This window comes from Gossypium hirsutum, chromosome D10 (assembly GCF_007990345.1).
Source record: "Gossypium hirsutum isolate 1008001.06 chromosome D10, Gossypium_hirsutum_v2.1, whole genome shotgun sequence".
Classification (NCBI taxonomy): domain Eukaryota; kingdom Viridiplantae; phylum Streptophyta; class Magnoliopsida; order Malvales; family Malvaceae; genus Gossypium; species Gossypium hirsutum.
The window spans coordinates 13,458,966-13,482,893 of NC_053446.1; the positions used below are offsets into that span (position 1 = coordinate 13,458,966).

The 23,928-nt window shown below is 30.6% G+C and overlaps 3 protein-coding genes and 1 long non-coding RNA gene across 4 annotated transcripts; 1 reads left to right on the forward strand and 3 right to left on the reverse strand.

Annotated features, from left to right (window-relative positions):
- Positions 1-1,747: 1,747 nt before the first annotated feature.
- Positions 1,748-2,563, reverse strand: LOC121222030 (uncharacterized). Its single transcript, XM_041101913.1, has one exon. It carries the CDS (start codon positions 2,561-2,563, stop codon positions 1,748-1,750), a length of 816 nt encoding a protein of 271 aa, XP_040957847.1.
- Positions 2,564-4,096: 1,533 nt separating this feature from the next.
- Positions 4,097-8,572, reverse strand: LOC121222419 (casein kinase II subunit alpha-2). The gene is made up of 10 exons (XM_041103149.1): positions 7,914-8,572; positions 7,500-7,629; positions 7,007-7,201; positions 6,630-6,787; positions 6,380-6,470; positions 6,206-6,271; positions 5,646-5,728; positions 5,018-5,081; positions 4,836-4,904; positions 4,097-4,351 (listed from the first exon to the last, which is right to left on the reverse strand). Exons 1-10 carry the CDS (start codon positions 7,997-7,999, stop codon positions 4,292-4,294), a joined length of 1,002 nt encoding a protein of 333 aa, XP_040959083.1. The 5' UTR covers positions 8,000-8,572; the 3' UTR covers positions 4,097-4,291.
- A 3,043-nt stretch (positions 8,573-11,615) lies between these two features.
- On the forward strand, positions 11,616-13,111 carry LOC107914338 (uncharacterized). The gene is made up of 2 exons (XR_001688790.2): positions 11,616-12,299; positions 12,643-13,111. It is a non-coding gene; the product is annotated as an uncharacterized lncRNA (long non-coding RNA).
- Positions 13,112-13,546: 435 nt separating this feature from the next.
- LOC107914337 (uncharacterized) lies at positions 13,547-22,438 on the reverse strand. Its single transcript, XM_016843227.2, has 3 exons — positions 22,183-22,438; positions 14,155-14,278; positions 13,547-14,082 (listed from the first exon to the last, which is right to left on the reverse strand). The coding sequence occupies exons 2-3, from the start codon at positions 14,233-14,235 to the stop codon at positions 13,675-13,677; spliced, it is 489 nt and encodes a 162-aa protein (XP_016698716.1). The 5' UTR covers positions 14,236-14,278; positions 22,183-22,438; the 3' UTR covers positions 13,547-13,674.
- Between the last annotated feature and the right edge of the window lie 1,490 nt (positions 22,439-23,928).

Genomic DNA, 23,928 nt, shown 5'->3' on the forward strand with positions numbered 1-23,928 from the left:
TTCACTTTAATAAGCAGACCCTAAACCCCATATGAATAACAAATAAAACCAAAATCAAAATAACCCTAAATCTAAAAAATCAAAAACTAAATATAGAAACTTACCCGTTACAGTGGATGTAACAACATTGGTAGCTTCTCTTCTATTGACCATTGTTGTTAAGAATCAAAAACATTGATAGGTTTCTCGTTTTGTCTTCTTTTCTCCCCAAACAAAAAATATAAATCGGTTTCTAAACCTAGACCCTGTTAATCGATTACCAAATTAATTTTCTAACCCTAAACCAACCTTGTTAATCGATTCCTGAATCATTTTCTAACCCAAAGTTGTGGACTCAAATTCGGATAATTAAAAAAAATGTTGATATCCAACCCAAAACTTCTCGATCGAGCCTATTGGTCTATTTGTGTGAAATAATGGGCGAAGTTTAGGAGAGAAAGTAGAGGTGTTCATGAGTCGGGTCGAGTTTAGGTTGGGCCTAGACATGTTATTAACATACAACTTTATGTTTGTCCAAGCCCAATCCGACCCAAAATATGGGTCTAAATTTTTTCTCAAACCTGTAAATAACTAACCCAAGCCTATTTTAGGCCTATCTATATTACTTTTTTTTTTTTAAAAATATGTTATTTTATTTTAATATTTAATAAATTTATATTTTTAATTATTAAAATTTTATTTATAGTCATATTATTAATTTTTGTAATGTTCACATTATAGTGGTTGTTAACTAATAAGGTGAACAAGGAAAGAAGATAAATGTAGAATAAAGGAGAGAAGGATGAAAGTCAGGAAGAGATTTATGTTTTCCTAGGAGAGAGTTTGGAGATTTAGGATAAGAAAAAGTCCCACGTGAGCTATTTGTATGACCATTTTATAGTGGGGGTGCAAACTTAGTTACGTGTTCTAAGATTATTGATGTGAAAGTCTGATTTGATACCCTTAACAGTGACGGTAACGATAACGTGATGTCTCAGGATAAGACATATTAGAGCGACTAGCAATCAATTACTCTAAGTCTCCACGTGACCCTCACATAGTCTTAGCGGAGCTATCCCTTTCCAAAGTTTGTCAAGTTAGGGTTCACGAACTAGCCTAGATTCTCAATGTGATTGGTTTCATTGGGAGGCATGTGTTCAGCTCTCTATAGATACATGGTCAGGTTCGCGAGGTATGTTATAAGGTTCACGAAGCCCATTACATAAGGTATAACAAGAATATTATATACTACTTTAATTTTTGTATTATAAATTACATAATATATAAAAATAACATATATATAACATTACAAACTTAAAGAAAACATGTCGGATTGGGTTGGACTCGTGCCATGAATATTCAAACCCGATCTCATCTATATTTTAAACGAATCTAATTATTTTGCCAAGCCCATGTTTCAGGTCTAACATTTTTACTTAGATCCTTTTAATTTTAGGCAGACACTCCGACTTGGATATGTAAACTTTCCATGAAGTAGCTGGGAAACGGATTTAAATTGAGGCAAAGGTCGCATCAAACGCGGTGTTTATTACTTAAGCTGATAATCCTCTATGTTATACCAAATGGAGATTATAAACATTCAAAGATACTTCCAATATATTTTTAAAAGATGAAATATATTGGACTGAATACATACTGCTACCTAACCTTTACATATTGAATTCGAATGACACATAGTTTACATGTGAAACCCAAAAGTAAGATCCTTTAACCATTCAAAGCGTTCAATGACGTGAAAACGCTTGCTTTACTTTTCTCTCTCTTTCTCTTTCATCTTTTTCATCTTCAATTCATGCTGCAGTTTCTTCTCTTCCATGGCAGAAACCAATATTGCGTTCTTTTTCTCACCCTTTTTGTTACGTTTGATGAAAACTACGTTGTTCAACGGAACTGTTTCAACTACATTAGCTGAGCATTTACATCCACTATACATCCCCATTATTCTCTTCTCTATGAAACCCTTGTTTAAATCTTGTAGCTTCTTTGAAACTTGGCCAACTTTCTTGTTTTTAACAACCTTACTGTTTCGGCTCACTGTATTTCTACGAACTTTCAAGTCTTGCAATTCTAGTACGGGTGCTCGAACCACACCTATCCTGAAAAACCCCCACATTGACCATGTCTGGTTTCGAATTCCGACATTGACTGGTCGAGTTTTCGACAGGCTTACCTGCGGTTTGGGACTTGGATCTGTGCTGAGTTTGTTTCTGAAATTTATAGACTTGGAGTTGGAATTTGAAACTGCGATGGAATCAGTAGTATTATTACTGCTGCTAACACTTGTGAAGCCACTTAATGAACCATGGTCCATGGACTCTGACCACCGGCACCCACTGTCAGACCAAACCAAGTCCCACAGGGGCAATATCTGGCCTTTAAAGAAGACCTGATCAGCTGAACACATTTGTGGGTCTGTTAATGAGCCAAAGTTGAAATCTTCATCAGATTTAAATGCTTGGGGTTCACCATTTTCTTCATTCCTTGGTTGAACTTGGTTCTCCAATGGCAGATCAGATAGTGACAGTGCGTCTTCTTCATCACTGCTAATTGCAGTGCTTTCCATGGCTTCCAAAGTTGAAACAAACTGATACTTGTTGTAATTCAAGCAAGAAATGGTGCAGAAAGTGGGATTTTATAGGCAAATTTTGAATTGCAGAGAGAATCATAGGGTGGGGATTGAAATAGGAAGATAAATAGAATATGAAGAAACAAGGGGAAAATGCAGAATTGCAGTGCATTAGCCTAGCTAGTATTCATGCTTTGATTCTCTGCAATATTCAAAGATGGATACTGAGCATATGATTTCCAAATAATTGAATATATATAAATATATATATATACCTACATCAATTTATGCACTCACATTCATTTTCTTCAATATTATTGTCGACTGTGGAGGAAAGTGTGGGGGCGGTTAGATTTTATACTCTTGTGGGGCTAAAAGCTTAAACACAAAACGTATGTTATGAAAAACCCAATGAGGTGTTGGTTGTGCTGGTAAAAAGCGAGACACTGTAATTTGTGAACATTAAGTGCAGGTTACATAGGTGAGTTTAGTAAGTAAATTATTTCGTTCAGATTAGTTAATTATAACTTTTTTAAAAGGTAATACCAAAATAATGAAATCTGGGAAGGAAAAAGTAAACAATGGAATGGGAAGTTTATGTTAAGTCACTGGGTCGTCGTCTGACAGCAGAAACAAGTTCAGGGATTCCATCTTATGAAAGGAATATATAATTGGGTATTTTAACCCGTCGGCAATGGCATATACATCGTTGAGTGGAAATTTAAGTTGAAGTTTTCCAAGAATAGAAGACTTTTAACCCATATTCAAATATATAAATAAATACTTTTTTTTAAATATTTATAGATCGAATCATAGATGACTTGTTTTCAAGTCTTCAATTAAATTTCCACGATTTCTATTTCTTACCCTTCAATACAAATTTTAATCATATAAATAGACTAATCAAGATTAAAGAAGGGTGGGTGGTTGGTGTTGTTTTTATTATGTAATTAATAAAAGAAAATTCGGGTGTTAAATTTTATAGGGTCGGTGGCCTTGGCATTGGTTAAAGGGAAGTTTTATGTGGTGCAAAACAGGAGCTTTAAATTTTTTGAATGATTATGGCGAAGGAGAGACCTTTCAATTTAATAGATTGAATGCGACACTTTATTCTTTTACTCTGCTCTAGAGGCCCATCTACCAGGATAGAATTGACTTGTATTACATTATGGTTTTTTCTTTACCGGCTTTAGGAAAAAAAGATTCAAGATCATGGATCATTTAAATTTTCATTTACTTTGAAAATTCGAATGAACTGATGATAAGAATTCTTAACCTCGTAATATTGTCCAGGTACCTATGTTGTTGATTGAAAGATCCTAACTCCATGAAGTATTTTATATATAAAAAGTGAGTATATACATATTAGCTACATACCTATGTTAGGCAGTCCTATACCATGCAGGTCCATCTCTGGTTTATGTTTTTCCTATGCATACAATTTGTAGAATAGCCATTAAATTTCTTACTCGTATAAACACTGTAGTTATCAACTATGGGTTATGATACTTGAATATAAAGAAAATTGCATGAAAAAAACTGTAAGGTCTGTATTCTTAGATAAAAAGTTACTCCGGGCAAATGGCTAATAATGATGGTAAATCACCTTTCCTAAAACTGACGATGGCAGTCATTAGAATTATGTAGCTTTTATGTAACATTTAAACACAACATATCTGTCCAAAAGTCTGGATTGATTTACAAAGGAACCCAGAGTGTACCCGGTTACTGAGTTCGCATCCTGCTGCTTTCTGCTGCCCTGACTTGAGAGAAGTAAGGATGGGCCTGCAACAGCAAAAACAAATATATCATGCCAATATATGGGGATTCATTATTATGTTACACAAACTTGGGTTTTGAGTTCAACATGCGTATGTATCTGGCACAGACATGATCAGATTTTATTTCTATGTATTTGGAGAATATTTGAAAATCATCTCTCTATCCAAATGTCAGACGTGGGTATATGCTGGATGATAAATGATTTAAGAAAAATGAAGTGGCCAGATGATATGACTACCCAAGATCCACTTCATATTTTTATTGAGGACAATAACATGTTTCCAAGGAGCATGAAGAAAATGCTCATTAATAGGTTGCTCTGACTCTACATTTTTCTTGAAATACACATATCACAAACATACCATTACACCTGAATCCAATTAACTTAGGTTCATTTCATATTTTACAAGTCATACATTAAGATTTAATAAAAGAAAAGAGCATAGAGAAATGGTAGTAGCATTCATAAAGTTTATTGTAGACCTACCATGGCTTCTCTTGCAGTTAGCCTGTCTTGATGATCGTACCGCAGCAACTTATCAAGAAAATCAATTGCCTGAAAGCCGAAGAGCTCAAAGAATGAATATTATTTATTAAGACATTTAGTGCACTGTAACTGAGCTTATAGTATTCAACTTCCTAGATGTTTGCCTCAAGAAGAAAAATGACCTCTGGAGAAACAAGATGCTGATTATCCGCATTAATGAATTTGGACCAAGGTTTACGGCTGTGCCTGAAAAATAATATAGCAAATGCGTAATGGAGAACAAGTTAACCATTCCCCTATTAACATGTCTACCCATCAGTGTGTCAGCACCACAAGGTGCTTTGTGATGGTTTAATGTTAACTAGTGCTTTTGTTTACAATTAAGTTCAAAAGCATGCACTATGCTGTGCTTCAGCTCTTCATTTAAAAAAAAATGACAAATTCCACACTATTAACATGTCTACCCATCAGTGTGTCAGCACCACAAGGTGCTTTGTGATGGTTTAATGTTAACTAGTGCTTTTGTTTACAATTAAGTTCAAAAGCATGCACTATGCTGTGCTTCAGGTCTTCATTTAAAAAAAAAAAGACCAATATCCAGCACACATTTGGACATGGAACAGGGATAGTGCCCCTCCAGGGACTCTCCAAATATATATATGTATGGAGAGAGAGAAAGAGAGAGAGTTTAAAAAAACCTTAAAAACAATTAAACATGCCATGTCAGGGACATACCCATATCCAACACTCACATTGGAGTCTAAGTAACATGGACCCAACATATTGGATATATATTAATTCTTCACATACCTTCCAACAAGTGCATCAAGTTGAGGATCCAACTCTAAATGGTACTTGTTTAAATATGCATTTAACTCATCAGTCCCTAGTACCTGAAGGTGCATTAATAGCAGTCAAAAGTTGTGTAGCATTGACACAAAACTGGCAATACTTGTTAGGAAAAACCGGGAAAGAAAGTGAATAGAACTTCTTGTTTGACAGTGCACGTAAATTATGCCCCTTCTACATATCCCCTCTCCAGCTATGACAATAAAGTGGGAATATATATTTAAATTGAAATCTGCAAGGATAAAATTGCATCTACAAAGAGTTGCTAATAAACAGCACTAGCAGCAGCAGCAGCAGATGCTTGAAAAGGTTATCCAGATGTAGATTGTAAAAGCAAGGAGGACAATATGAGATCGACAAGGGACAATACCACTATATAGGCTAATATGTTACAGGTAACAGTAAAAAGAAAACATCTATAATACCAACCAGAATGTTAATTTAACAAGACAAATGATAAATAAATCTTGGGCAACAATATTGAAACATCTGGCAATCTGCAATCTGAAGAAGTATATTACCTTGGCGATTTTAACTAGTTGATCATAGTTATCATGGCCATAGAAGAATGGTTCCTTCCGGAATATCTACACAATAAAACATCATAAGTCATAACTACTCTATTATGCACCCAAAGTTGGAAAGTTTTGAATGAAAGTTTAATGCATTTAAACTAGAATAATGGAATTCCTCACCATTCCTGCAAACATACAACCAAGGCTCCACATGTCCAAGGAATAATCGTAGTCCTGCAAATCTACCAGAAGCTCGGGCCCTTTAAAGTACCTGAGATGTACGGAATGTTCTTATATTTTTTTGACAAGTACTAATATCTAATGCCAGTCTGTTTCAAGGTCTCAAGGGAAAAAGCAATCTTGAAAATATAAAAAGGTATATTTGGGGGTTAAGCTGGTCATTCGATTCATGATGTTTTCAAAGCATTACCGAGAAGCCACACGAACATTATACTCTTTGCCAGGATGGTAAAATTCAGCAAGTCCCCAATCTATCAAGCGAAGTTTGCGCAGCTCATGATCTATCATGACATTGTGAGGCTTGACATCTCTATGCATTATTCCTTGTGAATGGCAATAATCTAATGCCTACAAAGCAAAGAAAAAATTCCTATCATCCTATACTGCAAACATGCAAATCATGAACCCTCTTAAAACTTCAAAAAGCCAGTCAGCTTTTGGAACCCAATCAAGTGTAGAATAGAACTACAAATAATAAGTTAAAAAAAAAAAAACAATCACCAAATGAATACCATGATGGAGCAAAGTTCAATACATCAAAAGTTTGAGTGAGGAACATGATATTACCTTGAGAAGTTCATATATATAGTAGCGAATGTCATAGTCAGTCAAAGTTGGGTAGAGAACTTTGAAATCTGTACTGTTGACATACTCAAATATCAAGCTTGGTGTTTTTGAGTGCTGATCTCTTACAACATCGAGAAGTTTAACAATATTCGGGCCACCACATAGATTCTGAAGGATTTTAATCTCCCTCTTAATCTGCCAATAATAACAATAATAATAGAGATTATTTCTATAATCTATAGCCAATGATTCTCCGACACAGTTTTTCTTGAAATACCCACATCTAACATATATTCGGGCAAAGGTAACCCTCCAAGTACATAGAAAAAATTTTAAACAAATCTACCGTACTCAGGTCAAATACACACCCCTGTCCAACAGTTACACCCAAGTCCGAGTAACATAGTATAATTGCAATTATGCTTTAAAGATTTTCTCATATAAATCTACTCCAAAATTAATCAAATCTGACAGAAAAAAAATAAGTACTAACCTTTTTTTTCTTGACAGGCTTGAGGATCTTTATTATACAACGCTCATTGTTGTTGACATTTATGCCCTCGAAAACCTCACTGTATTTTCCCCTTCCAACTTTTCGAACAACCTCATAATCATCTTGATCACTAAAACGGATCAAGGTAAAACGAGAACACGAAGAAAGAACAAAGAATTTACATCAATCACGAACTGAATCGAACAGTTAGCTTAAAACATTCGGTCATATGTCCAAAAAGTTACAAAAATGATTGAGGTAAGGGCAGTAAGATTTAAAGATCTCGTTAACCTAATTCCACAATCGTGAATTGGCATTACTTGATGCAACCTAGCGTAACTTTCAATTAAATAAACCAATGACAAATCTGATCAAGGATCAAGGAAAGTATTGAGGAATTAAATAAAAAATTACCCCCATTGAACAGCGAGAGACTCGTAATCCCAGTACTCCTTGGGACGAAGAACGTTGACGTCAGTATAAACGCGAGATTTGGACATGATTCGCCGGCGACTGGAACAGGAGATCTCGTCGATCTTACTGTAACCGGCACCGGCGTGGGCGAGGGAGGGCGGGAGGCGACGATGGCGCAAATTAGCAATAAGCAGAGTAAAAGTGGAGGGTTGGCGCTTCGCGTTTCATTCATTCAAGCCAGCCCATTTATTTTCCTTCCTAGATGGTTATTGGCTAAGCTTAGTAGGTTCGTCAGGCTTTGGTTTTAAGGGAGGACTACTCCAAACACCAAAATTGTTCCGAAAATTTTAAATTTTGGATAAAAATAATGTACCTCAAAAATGAGTTTAAATAAAAAATATAATAGTCGCTTAAAATCTGCGTTAAATTCAAATTTTAATATTCAAAATTCGAGTTCAATGGTCAATTCATTTCAAGTTTATGTTATTTATACAATTTATATCTTATATAATTAAATATATTGTTGTTGATACGAAATACAATAAAGAGGAGATTGTACTAATTTGAAGGAAATCGATTCACCTTGATAAGCAAAGAATTGGAAAAAGACAAGGGGAGAGGAAGAAGGTCGTAGGAGCTAAGGAGGCTTGATTGTAGAGAATAAGTGCTCAATGATTTTTAAAAGGGAGAAAATATACCTTTTACCATCATTTGGAAGGGTATATACAAAAGAGGTCCTCTTGTCCGCTTATATATGTGGTAAGGTGGTTATTGTCGTATACAATGAGGTTCATTCTATTATTCCTCTAAGCAGTACGAGATTGTTACGCTTAAGTGGGTCCTAATGATCTCTGAAGAGAGTATTCGCACTTAGAAGAATTTTTACATTAAAAAGCAAATGGTTGAATAGAATGAGTGTTATAACGGATGGGAGGTACAAGTTACTCACAGGTGTCCACATGGAGCCATTTGAGTGTGTCACGTGTCTAGCCCGAATGGCGGTATAACAATTATATTGTAATGTAAATATTAAAAAATATGTTAAATTGAAATTTAAAAAAATATATAATGGTAATAAACTTATATATAATTATTAAATATAAAATAAAAATCCTATTTTAAAAAAAAACTTAAACAAAAACTTAGTTAATCATGTATAAATATAAACCTTATATCTAAAATCGGGCGGAGCTTAAACAACTGTATCTTATAAAACACATGTAATTCCCATGGAAATTTTTTAAGTTTAAAATTAAATTATATATACTCTAAAAAGATAAATGAAGTGATGCGGTCCCTAAGGCTAGGCTGAGATGGATGTGGAGCTTTGTTTGTTCCAAGCTCTGAAAGTATTAAAAATCAAATTAGATAGTATAAACTTTTTAAATATTTGAATTTGTATGAATGAAAAGGTTGGATTTTTATTTGAATTATATTTTTATTTTAAGAGGGTAACCATAAATGGAAATATAAATTTTGTGTTTGAACGCACTAACTTGAGTTTCACACAAAAGAAAAAAATTTTAAGTTTTAAATCCTTCTGAATTAAATTAATAAAAAGGAAACATTCCCAATTCAAAACAAACATTAACCTCTTGGTGTTGAGAGCTGACACCACCAGTTTTTTCTCGGTTCGGTCCCTGCATATAAGATAGAATTGTTCTTCTAGTGTACAATAGGAAACAACTAAAACACTATGGTGCACTAACATTACATGGTAAGCATTTTGCAGGTTCATCCACCCTGGTTTGAACTTTGATGGCAATTTGGCAAACATGAGGGAAATCATGTATGAAATAATGGAACTTTGTTTCCAAATAGGCAGCAACCCCATGTGACATTGGCCCGCTTGGTCTCCTTTGCTAAGATTCGGACCGCACCAGTTCATAGGGTTAATGTTAAAAACTCGCTTGGTCTTAATGGGATGTAGAGTTACATCAGCCAAGTCGGTACCCTTGGCAACCAAATTATTTTACGTAATGGGCAACAATCGCCAGGCCTCACTAACGTACCATACGAATGCATAGCATGTGGAGCTGTTTTGGTTTACCTTGTTAAGGATAGGTGTTGAGTCTTTGTTAACAAGGTGTTGAGTCTTTTTCATGACTTGCATGTAACATCTCGCTTAACTTGTATCCGACACATCATCATCTATTTAGAAGTAATTATGCCCCTGAAGTGCCAAAAAGTGGTGGTGGACTAGATGGCAAAACTTAGGGTGATGCAGGAGCATTCACCGAGCTTCCAACTACTTGGGTCCAAATTGAAGAAGATGAAGCTAGACAAATTTTGGGTTTTGAAAGCCTAATGTGATGCAACATGAAGAGCCTAATTTAGATGGAAGAATCTTAGTAGATTTTTTCTATGCATTCATTAAATAAATAGGATGTGTTGACACCATTTTTTTATGGAAAAACGGGGTCGACTTGGGTTTTGAAAAATGAAACGGGAGTCGCCATCAATCCTTTTTTATGAGGTGTGATTGGATCACCTCAAAAAGTGGTTATTTTTAATAAACAGTTTGATTTTATTAAAACAACAAGTTTGGTCCACGAAATTCAGAAAAACGGGTTCGGAAGTCGGTTACGCACGAGGAAGGATTAGCACCCTCGATACGCCCAAAATTGGTACCTAGTTGATTACTTAATGTCTTAGTTCAAAAAACTGAAAACTTTAAAGAAATTTAAAAAAAAACGATCCTTGTATTAAAACGTTAAATTTTTTTCAAGAAAAGGGGCATATTTCGCGTTATTCGAGAAAGAAAATTATATCCAGTAAGTTGGGACACAATGTCTGGAATTCCCGATACGCGAATGAAAAATACTTATTTAAAAGATATTTAACTATCTTAGATTAAAAAAGGGATCACAACCAGTGAGTTAGGACATGATCCTTTTTTAATTCTCGATATCGTTTAAAACTTAAGTTGGAAAAGATTCGTGTAATAAAGTTTAAAAGAATATTCAATTGTTTAAATCAAATGAAGAAATCGCAACCCAATACGTTAAGGCACAATTTCTCAAAATATTAAACATTGAATATTACATTTCTTTCGAAAAATCCTCGCCTCGAGAAAACAACGTGTCACGTCCAATGCGTTAGGACACAACGTATTGAATTATTGATAACGAGCTTTTATCATTTTAAAAAAAAATAATCTTGATTATTTAGATTCAACGAAGAAAATCGGAACCCAATACGTTAGGGCTCGATTCTCTCGAGGATCCCAAATACCGAGTATTACTTCTATTTTTTTAAAATTTTCCTTTTCAAGAATCTAAGTAAAAATGTATGTAGTGGATAAATAAATAAATAAATGAATAAATAAATCAAACAAATGAAATTATAAAAAATGCAAGAAATGTATGGATGTACACATGTATGTATGTACATATAAATTATAAAAGGTATAAAAGTATATTTTAGACACATGTATTTTTAAAGAAGAAAATAAGTATACGTATAGACATATATATATGAATATACATACATAAGTTACAAACTATATAAATATGCACGCAGATATATAAAAAAATATAACATACAAATATATATAAGTATATGAGTTATAAAAACAAAAAGATATCTACAAGTGAATATATATTTTTAAAGCATAAAAAATATATATAAATGTATATACTCATGGAAATGGGACATGGATATAGCTATATAGATGTATAAAATATAAAATATAAAAACATATGCAAGCATATACACGTATACAAACGCATAATGGAAGTATGTGCATGTATGTATAATCGTATGTGATATAGCAAATTTAAAAGCTTGAAAATGCAAATAAAACTTAATAATTTCAACAAGTAAACGAAATAATGGACAGGACTAAATCGAAAATTAAAACAAATATCAGGGTTAAAATCTGTAAATAAACAAAAGGATGGCTCAGGACCAAAATGGTACACTCTGAAAAGGGGGAAGGGTTGATCAGGAAATATTCCCCTCCCCAGCATGCAGTGTTTCAATATGGACTAAAATGAAACACGCGAAAAACCAGGAGGCTAAATTAAAAAAAACAAATGGGACCAAATTGCACTCAAACGCAAAAGGAGAAGGACCACACGCGCAGATAGCCCACATCACGAAAACATGCGAATCCCCCCTGGGCCGGGTCGGATCACGCGCGGGTCATGGGGCTTAAACGGCGCCGTTTTGTTATCTCATTAAAACTAATTTTTTTTACAAAAATTCATTTTTTTCATTTGGAAATAAAAAATTTTCAAAACATTTTTTTTCTCTCTATTTTCTTTCAAGAAAGACGACCCCTCCCCTCCCATCTCTCAAATCTCCGGCCATTTAGGCCTTTTCGGCCTCCGGCGCACCGCCATCGTGGCCCTAGGCCGACGGCGAGGGAAAAGGGCTACTCAGGTATATTTCTTTTCCTTCCCCCTTTTCTTTGTTTTCGTATATACAAGAATAAAAATAAAATAACAATAATAAGAGATTGAAATCTAGAAAAATAAGATGAAATCACCTTGAAACTAGTTTCTCTGTTTTTATATTTTTTGAATCTCTGTTTCAATCCGTTTCTTGTTACAAAAAGTCCCCTTTTTTATCAAAAATAAAGATCGGTTCCCCCCCTTTTACAAACATGAAGATCCGCCACCATTACATTTAGTTTCATGGCCTTTATAGCCGGTTCACATTTTTACTTTCTTCTACTGTTTCAACTGCTCGTTTGGTTTCTGTCTTTTCTTTCTTTTCATTGCAGGTGGTGATGGTGATTGTGGGGTGGCAGAGAGCAGGTGGTAGAGGAGTGGTGGCAGCAGCGGCAAGTGGTTTGGGGGCTAGGGTTTCTGTTAGGTGTTTAGGTTTTGGGTTTTGGGCTGAGGTATTGGGTTGAAATGGAATTTGGGTCTGTTGTTGAATGTAATTGGATTGTTAATTAATTTTGGTTTGGTTGTATTTGGGCTTGTTGGGCCCCGGGTCAAAAATTGGGCCCTACAGGATGCAAATGCATGCAGGAATATATGTTCATTAAACACATGTATTTAGTTTATTTAAGATAAATCTCATAATTGTGCATGTATATAGGATTAGATGCATGTATTTGATCATTAATGTAAGTATTAATGTATGCACTTAGCTTTTAAGTTTCCTATGTTGGGGAATGTCCCAAATAGCTTATATAAAGGTAAACAATATAAATGAGAAGAGATAGATGAGAATTTAATTCTAAACTCTTTCAGCAACTTTCCTTTGTTTATTTGTTCTTGGTGGATTCCAACGAAAATTAAACGACCTTAAACATTTTCTCTTCATGTAAGGTAATTGAGAGTGGTGATATTTTGTATCTCTTAATCTCCAATCACATGTGTTAGTGTTGACCTCATCACTTTAAGTTTAGAAGGTTCTTGGAGTGTGGTGATTCTTCAAAATCTTCCCCAATCAAACTATGCTAATTGAGTCTATCATTGGATTCTTTAGTACCCAGATTTGATTCCCTGGACGTTACCTTCTTCTTTCACTATATACATATATTCTTTCACTATATAGATATATAGTATAGTAATGGGGTTCTACATTGTAATTGCAACATAGTATTCCAATGTTATGATTGTTATTTAAGGTTTTGAAAATGAGATTAGAATCATGATTTAATTTAGACTCACCCATTTTGCTAAAAGAACCATTAGAAGAAACTAAAACTTCCACACCAACATACAAATCAAAGAAAATTGGTCGATAAGAAGCAGTCTAAAATATGTAATCATATCTACATCGGGAGGTATATATTTTCTTGTCATAGACTCATATTCATAGTTAGAACTTGGAGAATCCAAGGAGGCTGATCTGATCCCTCCTTTCTCAATTGTTCTTCTAGATCGTTAGTGCTTTTACTTCCATGTCGATACCCCATTGTCACATGACAGGATTCAGAGGAAGACGATGAGAAGCACGGTCCGAAATCCCATGTTCGAGGGAGAGTTGTCCCTTGTCGTTCCTTCATCGGCAGCCCTAACGTCAGCTCAATCTCGCTCTCATCGATGACTTCTGACGTTTCGTCGTTATGATGGTGCACCGAATGTTCCAAGTCGAGTCGCCTTCTTGAAGTCTGATTCTTTAAGCTGAAGCTTCCATTAGTCCTGCTGTTTTCAAAACTTTTCATCAATGTCTTCTGGATTCGATATAGACGATGGAGCTCATACACCTGAAACATTGCTTCAAGCTTAACAGAGATAAACATAAACAATATATGCATACATAAGAAATATATATATACCTGTTGTTTGAATGTTTCTTCATGTTTTAACATTGCCATCCTCACAAACTCCTTATCATACGGTCTAAGAAGTTTGTCCATTGGAGTTGAATGTAGTTGCTTGTCAAATATGCTATAATTCCACCTGGAATTTTGTAAAATTGGCAAAAGAAATTCCTTTTGGGTGATGGAATGTTTTTATTCACAATGCAAAACGGAGAGGGCATTAATATTTCTAACTCTAATATATCAAATTATGATTACTATTAGTTCCAACGATATGATCACTTAAAATTAATACATCTTCATATGAATACATAATTTCTTTATATGATAAAAATTATCTTCTTTTTTTTTTCTTTCATTTTGGTTATTTTATTTATTCATATGTTTTTATTCAAGCTTTATTAACTTTATTCTGAATTTTTATTGTATTTTTTTTCCTTTTTCAATTTTATTGAATTGATTATACTGTAATATTTATGTTAGAGGGGTGACTGTATGATTTAAAGTGTAATTTTATTTTCTTTTGGCATGCAAGTGATGTATCACCCAATAATCAACAAACAACAATTGTTTTTAGTTTTGGTGTAATTCTTACGACTAAGAAGTAATATGTTTTAAAAGTTTTGGTCTCAATTTTAGTTTCATTGTTCAGGATTTGCTAAGTTTATAAGTTGATATCAAGTTTCAATGAAATTCCTCCATAGGTTAAGTATTGCACTTCTATTGCTTTTTATTTATTTATTTATTTATCTTATGTTCATGAATCATGAGTGAGGACCATAGCCATGTTATTTGGTTCTATTTTTTTTTCACGTGCAATAATAGTTGTTAGACTTATAAAAACAAGCTAAAAGTATTTTTCTTTTAGTTTTAAATCAAAATTTAACAATATTTTCATGAATTTGAGTTGCATTTTATTATTTTCCTTTATTAATTTAAATATGTTTAATTCACGATTTGGCTTTTAAAGTATACTTATTTTTTCACTTCAATACCTAAGCTTTTTTTTATTCCAATTTAATACCTAAAGTACACTCAAATTTTTAATCGGTACCTATAATATGCATTTGTTATATTTTTTTAGTTTATTTTCTGATAGATGTTAAAAAAAATTTATAGCCAATCACTAAATGTCATGTGGCATCTTTATGTAAAAAAATATTTCCTTTTATTAAATGTATATATACATTAAAAATATAAAAAATTTCAGAAACATATATAATCTAGAAAAAAAATATAAATCATAAAAAATTTATAAAAATAAAATTTACAAAAAAAAAGATAATTGAAAATAATAATATTATTACAAAAATGTAAAATAATTGTAAAAATTATAAAAAAAAGTTTAAACATATTTTTTTATAAAATTCTAAAATAATTATAAAATTCTAAAAAGTTTTTAAATTACTTGAAATTTAAATACTTTTTTTAATTTTTATAAAAAATTTCAATTCTTATATATTATTTTGAACTTTTAAAATTTATAATTATATATTTTAGAATTCTATAAAAAAATATATGTTATATATGATTTTTTTTACATTTTTAATCAATATAATATATATAATACTAAACAAATTTTTAAAAAAAGGACACATGGTATGTTCTAATAGCGTCACGTGACCGGTCAACACTAGTCAACACCAGCCAATGATCGGTCAAAGTCAAAAGCATTTTTTAATATTTAAATATTTAATACTATAATTTTTAATTTAATGTTTTTTTATTTTAAATAAAACTAGTTGTCACATGACATTTTTGTCATTAGCCAAAACATGTGACATTTTTTCATGGGCCAAAGTTACTTAATAGTTTTTTTTTTAATTTCCATTACAAAATTAACAAAAAATAGAGGAAATTGAAACTTTAGGTACCAAATTGAGACAAAAAAGTTTAAGTATCAAAGTGAAAAAATCTCTATGCTTCAGGGACTAAAAAATAAATTAAGCCATTTAAATAGTACATTTTTATTTGGATAATATATATTGGAGTTTACCTTTAATTGAAATTTCTGTTATTGAGGTTTATGCTATTGAATTGTACACTTCAATTTAATTATTTATGTTTCCATTTTCTATTGAATTGTTTTTATTGTATTTTATTTTTTTCGAAATTTAATGTTTGTGTCTCTCATTTCATTTTTATATGTTATCAATAATCCAATAAAGCGAGTAAAACCCTAGCAATAACAATCCCCTCCCCTAAAACTTGCCATGTACAAAGAATTTTTTTAAATATACACTTTAATTTAATTAATTTTGTTTTAATGTTGTTTCATTGCTTATTAATATAAATATTACATACTTTCTTTATCGATCCTGCATCTCGAGTTTATTCCTAGTACATAATTAATAAAAGTGGAGCATTAAGAAGGGATGTAATTTATTATAGAAAAGTCCAATGCGTTGTATGACCAATTTATTGCCAAATTTCAATTAAAAGAGAGCAAAAGTAGTTACATCCTTCAACTCACTTTTTTTCAAAATTATGTATCTTATGGATAATTATATAAAGACGTCTATTATCATTTGCAAATTCAAAGTAAAATGGTGAGATAAATTTAGTGATGAAAAATATTATTCTTAGTATCTCATTGAGTTTTTCAATAAAAATATAAAACTATGTAAATTTGCACCTTCAAACAAAGACGTCCAAATTTCTAAAAGTTGTTGTGCTCATTGAATTTCATTACCTTATGTTTGTATGATTAAGTTGTTGTGGTAATGTCTAAAAGTTGTCATAAGTAGGTTAATAATGATTGAATAAATAAAGGATACATATATTGGTTAGCAACTTAAATAGGTTTGTTTGGTGGAAATTGATATGTGTATTAAAATTTTGTTGCACTTAATGAATAAGTGGGTAAGTCATGATTTGGTCAAGAAGTGTATATGTATACATTGAGATATTAATGTGATAATTTATAAACATTGGTAAATCACATATGAATTATAAAGTTTAAAAGATGAATGGTTAGTATTTGGAAATGCTATGAATTTGGCTAAATGGTAAGTTGAGCTAATAATATGATATTAGGTAAGTCAATAAATAGCATAAGTGTTTTTTTTTGTGTGTGTGTGCATTATTCTGCTTATGATGTAAAGTTTTAAAGAGGTGATTAAAAGGTAAGCATGATATGGTTTAGTACATGTTTTAAATAAATGTGATGACTGTGCTTATTATGAAATATGAACTTGTATATCAATAAAGGAAATTATAAGAGTTAATGGTTAAAGAGATGAACTATGGTATTGAATTACATGTATGAAAAGAATAAGATGGTTTATGCAATGATTAAATGAGAAAGTGAATATGAACTTATAATGTGAATGGAAATAAGAAATGATATTAATGCCTTAGTAAACTTGGTAAGAATCGAATTGGATACATCTGGCATGCCAATAGGAATTGTTAGTAGTTCTCCGTGGAGATAATTTGGTATGGGATAAATGTTATGCACTGTGTGCACTATCGGTGTGTTGGAGGGTCTATTTGACTCATTATATATTAATGGTGTGTTGGTTGGAACACTTATGTGCTAATGGTGTGTTGGTTAGATAATTCTTTGTACCTAGTTTCAGATTACGCCTATGTATACTAAAGGCTACGAATGAATTCTTCATAGGAATCATAATGGAATTTGTAATTGAAAGTGTAAAGGAAACTATAAATGGAATTAGAATTAAATTTGTAAATAACACTAATGTTATGTAAATCTTATATGCAAAATGAATTGTAACTTGAGTTAAGGAATGATGAAAATGTGATTGACTAAGATAACATTATATGGATAAATTAATTAATATGATTGTATTGAAGATAGTAAGTTAAAATGGTTGTAAAACAAGTGTATTGCTAAGATTTGTAAAAGGAATTTAACTACCACTATGTTATACAATAGTAGGAATTGGTAATGACTTAATAACTTGCATTATGACTTATTTTTCTTATTAGTAAAACAACACTTGATATGAATCGAATTTGAAATGGTAGGAGGAAAAGAATAAATGGTAATAGATGGGCTAAAGTGTTGTATCATCTTGAAATTAAAGTGATTAGTAAGGTAACTTTGAGAGTGGTTTGATTGAATAGGTTTATGGCAAATAGAATGGCATGGTTGTGGTATGTATTAATACTTTGTGCTTGAAATTGATATTGATTGAGAATAATTAAAGTATGGAAGGACACAAGCTTAGAGTGTTTTAGTTGAATTTTTAGTTTGTCCTGCATTTAGGTACCAATACCTAGCTCCGGGTTATTGATACCCTTGAAGTCAAAATTCAAATAGCAAGTCCAGAGCGATGTTGTATTGATACCGAACATTTTGGTATCTATACCACAAGGTATCAATATCAATAGCACAACCCATAATGTAATAATATTGAAGTTGATTAGTCAAAGGATAGGTTTGAATGTTAGATATTAGTATTAAACGTAAAAACATGATTATCACATTAGTTGGCATTGATTGATAGTATGCTTAAAGAAAATAAGTTTGAGATTGAAATATGATTATTGAGTAATTGCTAAAAAGGTTGGTAGATGAACCTTAGAATTGATAAGAATGAATTATGATATTTTGAATTATCTGTGTGCCTGATAAAATACAAATTGGGTCATAAACTTATAATTGAGTTGTAAACAAATGATGTGATGAAATGTCGTGGAAAGTAAGATATAATGAAATAGAATGAAAGATCAATAAGTGTGCATTGATATAAAAATGGCAAAGGTATAAGAATATATGAGTAAGAATTGTAAAAGAATTGATAAGACAGAAATGAATATAGGAATTTGAATTGAATTGAATCATGTGTGATATACTGTAACTAATGCCATATGGTGTAAGTTTAAAATTTATAAGTTGTTTGCATTGTAATGAAAGTAATATGTAATTGATTAATTATGATAAGATGCTAATAATGTAATTATATGTTTGGGAAATGTTGGCCTATTGTTAGTTTGTTTATGTTTTGTTTAGTAGTCTTAAATCCTTGTCAGAGGTATGCTTAGTGTATTGGATTGTTTTTCATACATAGGTCAGAGACAAGATTTGAGAAGACAATAGTCGAGTACTACATCAAACCTGATTCATATCGCCATTGAAGTGTGATCCTATTTTTTAGTCAGTTTGGTTATGTATATAGTAGTCACACTAGCTTGGCATGTATGTGAAGTATATTTGTATAAAGTGGCCTTAGTAAACCTTTTTCATATGTTTATAATAGTAGCTTATAAGCTAACTGGTGGTATTTTGGCTTATGGTTGAATTTTATACTGTCAAATATACAACCAATAAAGTGTATGAGGCAACCATAGATGCCTCTCGACATTGAATGTGACATCACTTATATGGGATTGTCAACGGTCTGAGTGAGAAGTATTAAATTGACTTACATAGAAAGAGCTAGGAGTGAATGATGAATTTGAGGATGGAATTGATAATAAAACGGGATGATGAAGAAAAAGGAGAAATTGTTTTTTTTTTGGGTGATTTTGGTAGCGAAATGAAAGCTCTTATGATTTGTTGAAAATTTAGTTCCTTTTAAATTTAAAAAATATCATAATTAAAAATTTGAGATTCTTGAGCAAAATTATGAAAAAGTTCACGGGCAAAGAAGAACATGAAGGTGAGCAAATTTACAAGGTATGTGAAACAACTCTAAAGTGAACTAATTTTTCATTGATAAGATCTTGCATTTTTTTAACAACATTTTTTGATTTATTTTTATTCATTTGAATTAGCCTTATGTTTATAAGGGATTTGTCTTTCATCGAAATTTCTTTCATGTAATGATAGAGTCACTAAATGTTTTTTTTCTTATCCCATAAAGCATTAAGGATATGAGAATAAATAGTTTATTCAATTTTCTTTTTTATTTAATTTATTTTACACTGAACATCTCTTTTTTTTCTTTAATCGTTGGATTAATTTTTTGAAAGCTTTTTTTTTTGCATGAAAGAAATGTGTTTTTCTTATGATTGATTAAGCTATCGAGTTATACATTCAGGATAGACAAAGAATTTAACAAGTTAGGGTTAGGTTTCTCAGCAAATGGAAATTTTGATATTTAATACTTACGTACAATTGCATAGTTCATCATTTTGTATGGTTTGAGTAATGATATAAAAGGTGTGCCAAATATGTCATTTTGCATAAAATAGTGTAAACTATACAAATAGTCATCAAACTATGATTTTGGTCATCTCATTTTAAAATTTTTCAATTTAGGTACTAACGTTTAAATTCATTCCTATTTTGGTCACCCACAGTTAAATTGATAATAAAAAGCTTTTTTTTAACAGATAAAATAACACATTTAGTCCTCAATACTTACATATTGTATCAATTTTATCCTAAATCTAAATAATTCAATAATTTAACCCTTCACATTTACAAATTTTATCAATTTAATCCTCAAACTTCCTAATCAAAGTTTTCAACTTTTAAGATAGAGGCATTCCACATCTATAAATTTGTAAAAAAAGACAAAAAAAAAAAACCTTCTCTCTACTAATGAGTTGTTTTTTGAGCAAATTCCTGATACAAATAAGTTTATCTTGAAACTTTATGTCCTTTTCTTTTTTTCATTAGCTTTCTTCTAAATATAATATTTTATAGCCCTTTGATTGATAAAATTTTGGCTAAAGGGATTGAAAAACCTTAAAATAATTAAGATAGTTCTTTCAAGGTACATAGAAATAGTCCTCGAAGTTGGACCATAAAATTGAAAATTGAATCCGGAGTTAGAAATGTGGTTTTGAAAAATCCAGTCGTTCAATCAATAATTATATAAGAAAAAATTATTAACATCTATTTTTTTCATAAGAAAAAAAGTGAAAGAATTAATTGAATTTTATTTTGTTACATTGATAATGATTTTTTTAATCTTATAAACTGATTAAAAAATTATTATGTGTTCTATTTATTTCTAATTATTATTTTTTTAATTTTTAAATCCACAATAAGCAATATGTATCACTAATAATATGATTTATTGTCAAACCATTTTCCAAATTAATTAAAAAAAATTATGCTAGCCAAGTGAATTTTTTTACAAATATTAAATTATTTATATAATTTTATTATAAGTTATATTTTTAAACTTTGTATTTTCTATTATTTTTAATGGTGTTTAGTTAATTTCTAGCACTAACTTCTTAAAAATATAAACAAAAAGGGTTATGTATTGAACTGGATAATTTCGACCATAAAAAAAAAAGAAAAACAATGAATAGATGTGAAATGCCTCTATTTTAAAAGTTGAAAGCTTTGGTTATGAAGTTTGAGTATCATATTGATAGAATTTGTAAATGTGAAGGGTTAAATTTACTGAATTATTTAAAATTAGGATCAAATTGATAGAATAAGAAAGTATTGAGAACTAAATGTGTTATTATACCAATTAAAATCCGTTATCAATTTAATGGCGGGTCATAGCTAAAACAGGAACGAATTCAAACGCTAATGCCTGAATTAAAATTTTTTAGAATTAAGTGACCATTTATATAATTGACCCTAAAAATTATTGCAAACTTCAATATTTGATCTAATTTTTGAGTTTTGTAGCAGTAGTATTTGGTTAGGATGATACTTGTGTAAAACAATTTTGGTTTGCTCTTGTATCACCAAAGGTTATTATTTCTTATTGGAATTAATTGTTTATATTTTAATTAAATATCCTTATATAAAGATTTCAATAAAAACCGTCATATATTTTCTTCAAAGTAAAAAGGTTTTAATTATGGGATTTTTTATGCTTCTTCATTTCTTGTTATTAGTAAAATTCAATTTTCATTATTTTGATTTTGTTGATTTAAATTTACCAAATATTCCTTCAATTTTTATTTATTTAATACCCAACTGCAGTTTAGAAAGTCATTTGTTTTGTATACAAGTTTACAAATTGAGTGAAAACTCAATATTACTTAACCAGGACAAAAATCAAGCACACTAGTACTATAGGATCATTATCATACATTTTGAATATATATATTCAAAATCTAATAAATTCATGCATGAGAAAAGGATGCTATTCTGACCTGTTACAGATTCACAATTTCAAATTGAAGGTATCAAGATATCACCATCCAGCTTTACCCAGATCATGCCAAGACGTCTTTGACATATATATATATATTCAGAGGAACAGTGGGTTTGCTAACCATAGCTTGGTTTGCGAGAAAAAAGAAATTCCGTTTGCCCTTACATTGGCCATTATGATCAAGTTTTGAAAGAAAACTATATTTATAAGCCAAAGCTCAAAAGATCGAAGAATTTAAGATTGTATCTCACAAAACCAATGCCAACACTGGTCAATAAATGTGATTTATATCCACTTTGCTATATATATTCTGTACTAATGGGTATATTTGACAAAACTAACTCATATTTATCACAAGACTACCCAACCTGGCCCCTCCACGTATTGTTTCTCAATCCTCAAATTCGAATATATATATATAACGATGTTTAAAAACCTATTTTTAATGAGTATATAAAACGTTGGATTTATCGCAATCAGTATCTCGGGAAAACCAAAAAACTATTTTATAATTTATAAACTTTTAAAATTAGTATTATAAGAGTTGTTTTAATTCTATAATTTAAGAATTTGGCATATATTAATATATTATATTTACAAAAAATGAAATTTAATTTAATTAATATTTCAGATTTTTAATTATATTTTTAGATTTAAAAAATGCTACCATATTAATCTTTATTTTGATATATTTATATAATTATATACTAAATATGTGACATTTATCTGTGAATGAAAAAAATTATATATTACAGAGCAAAAATTAAACTCGCATCCAAAACATCTTAATTTCTTAATTTAATCATTTTTATTTTTAATATTTTGTCTATGATATTTAGTTTTTTTTTTTAAATTATAAAATGGATGAAAGATATAAATATTTTTATAATAAAATTATTATTTTTAATATGTTCATTTAAGTTGTTGTCTAATTAATTTAAATCATATTTTTAATCATCATTCAACAAGAAAAAGGGATCATTGGATAAGAGTTATCAGATTCTTTTTCAGCACAACACTGAAGAGGACCCAACACAATGATTATAGGCCGTTAATTGCCCATGTGAAGACGGTTGTTGAAAAATCAATCAAACACCAAACGGTCCAGATAAGTGGACCCCTTAATTTTCTCCTTTAAAAGAATTAAAATATGAAAGACACATTATTTAAGGGAAATTATTCCATATATCATTTTTGGTGTTGTTTTAGACTTTACAAACAATAAAAAATTTAAATGTATAAATTATTATAATACTTATTACAATTTTAATTCGCTTGTAGATTCTAAAATATTTTACAAATAATATATCGAATAATTACTCATTACTTAATACATTTTGTATAAATAAATTGATATTTTTATAACATTTGTAGGATTTTTTCTTTTAAAAAGGAAGTGGTCACCATTAACCCAAGTTAAGATATTATCTATACAATTTGTAGGATTAAACATTGTTGAAAGCTAACTATATATTGATTATCTTTTGTTATTATTGTCATCGAAATGCGACAAATTGGAAGTGGATACATTTAAGTAACGTTTGGTGAATTTTTATGTTATGATTTCAATGGAATATGATTGTCAGAAAAGTTATTTTACAATATTTGGTATAAATTGAAAGGTATTGATTAAAGTTTCAAAAAAATTACATTATGATGTTTGATTTATTTAGTACTTTATTAGAAATATAATGATAATTTACGAATTTACCTTTATTAAATAAAAGATAATATTCATATATTT

Coding starts and splice junctions, on each gene's coding strand:
- LOC121222419 (XM_041103149.1), bottom strand. CDS start 7,999: ATGTCCAAATCTCGCGTTTATACTGACGTCAACGTTCTTCGTCCCAAG. Junction 6,788..7,006: donor ATATATATGAACTTCTCAAG/GTAATATCATGT, acceptor TTTGCTTTGTAG/GCATTAGATTATTGCCATTC. Junction 6,272..6,379: donor GTTGTATGTTTGCAGGAATG/GTGAGGAATTCC, acceptor TTTATTGTGTAG/ATATTCCGGAAGGAACCATT.
- LOC121222030 (XM_041101913.1), bottom strand. CDS start 2,563: ATGGAAAGCACTGCAATTAGCAGTGATGAAGAAGACGCACTGTCACTA.
- LOC107914337 (XM_016843227.2), bottom strand. CDS start 14,235: ATGGACAAACTTCTTAGACCGTATGATAAGGAGTTTGTGAGGATGGCA. Junction 14,083..14,154: donor AAGAAACATTCAAACAACAG/GTATATATATAT, acceptor GCAATGTTTCAG/GTGTATGAGCTCCATCGTCT.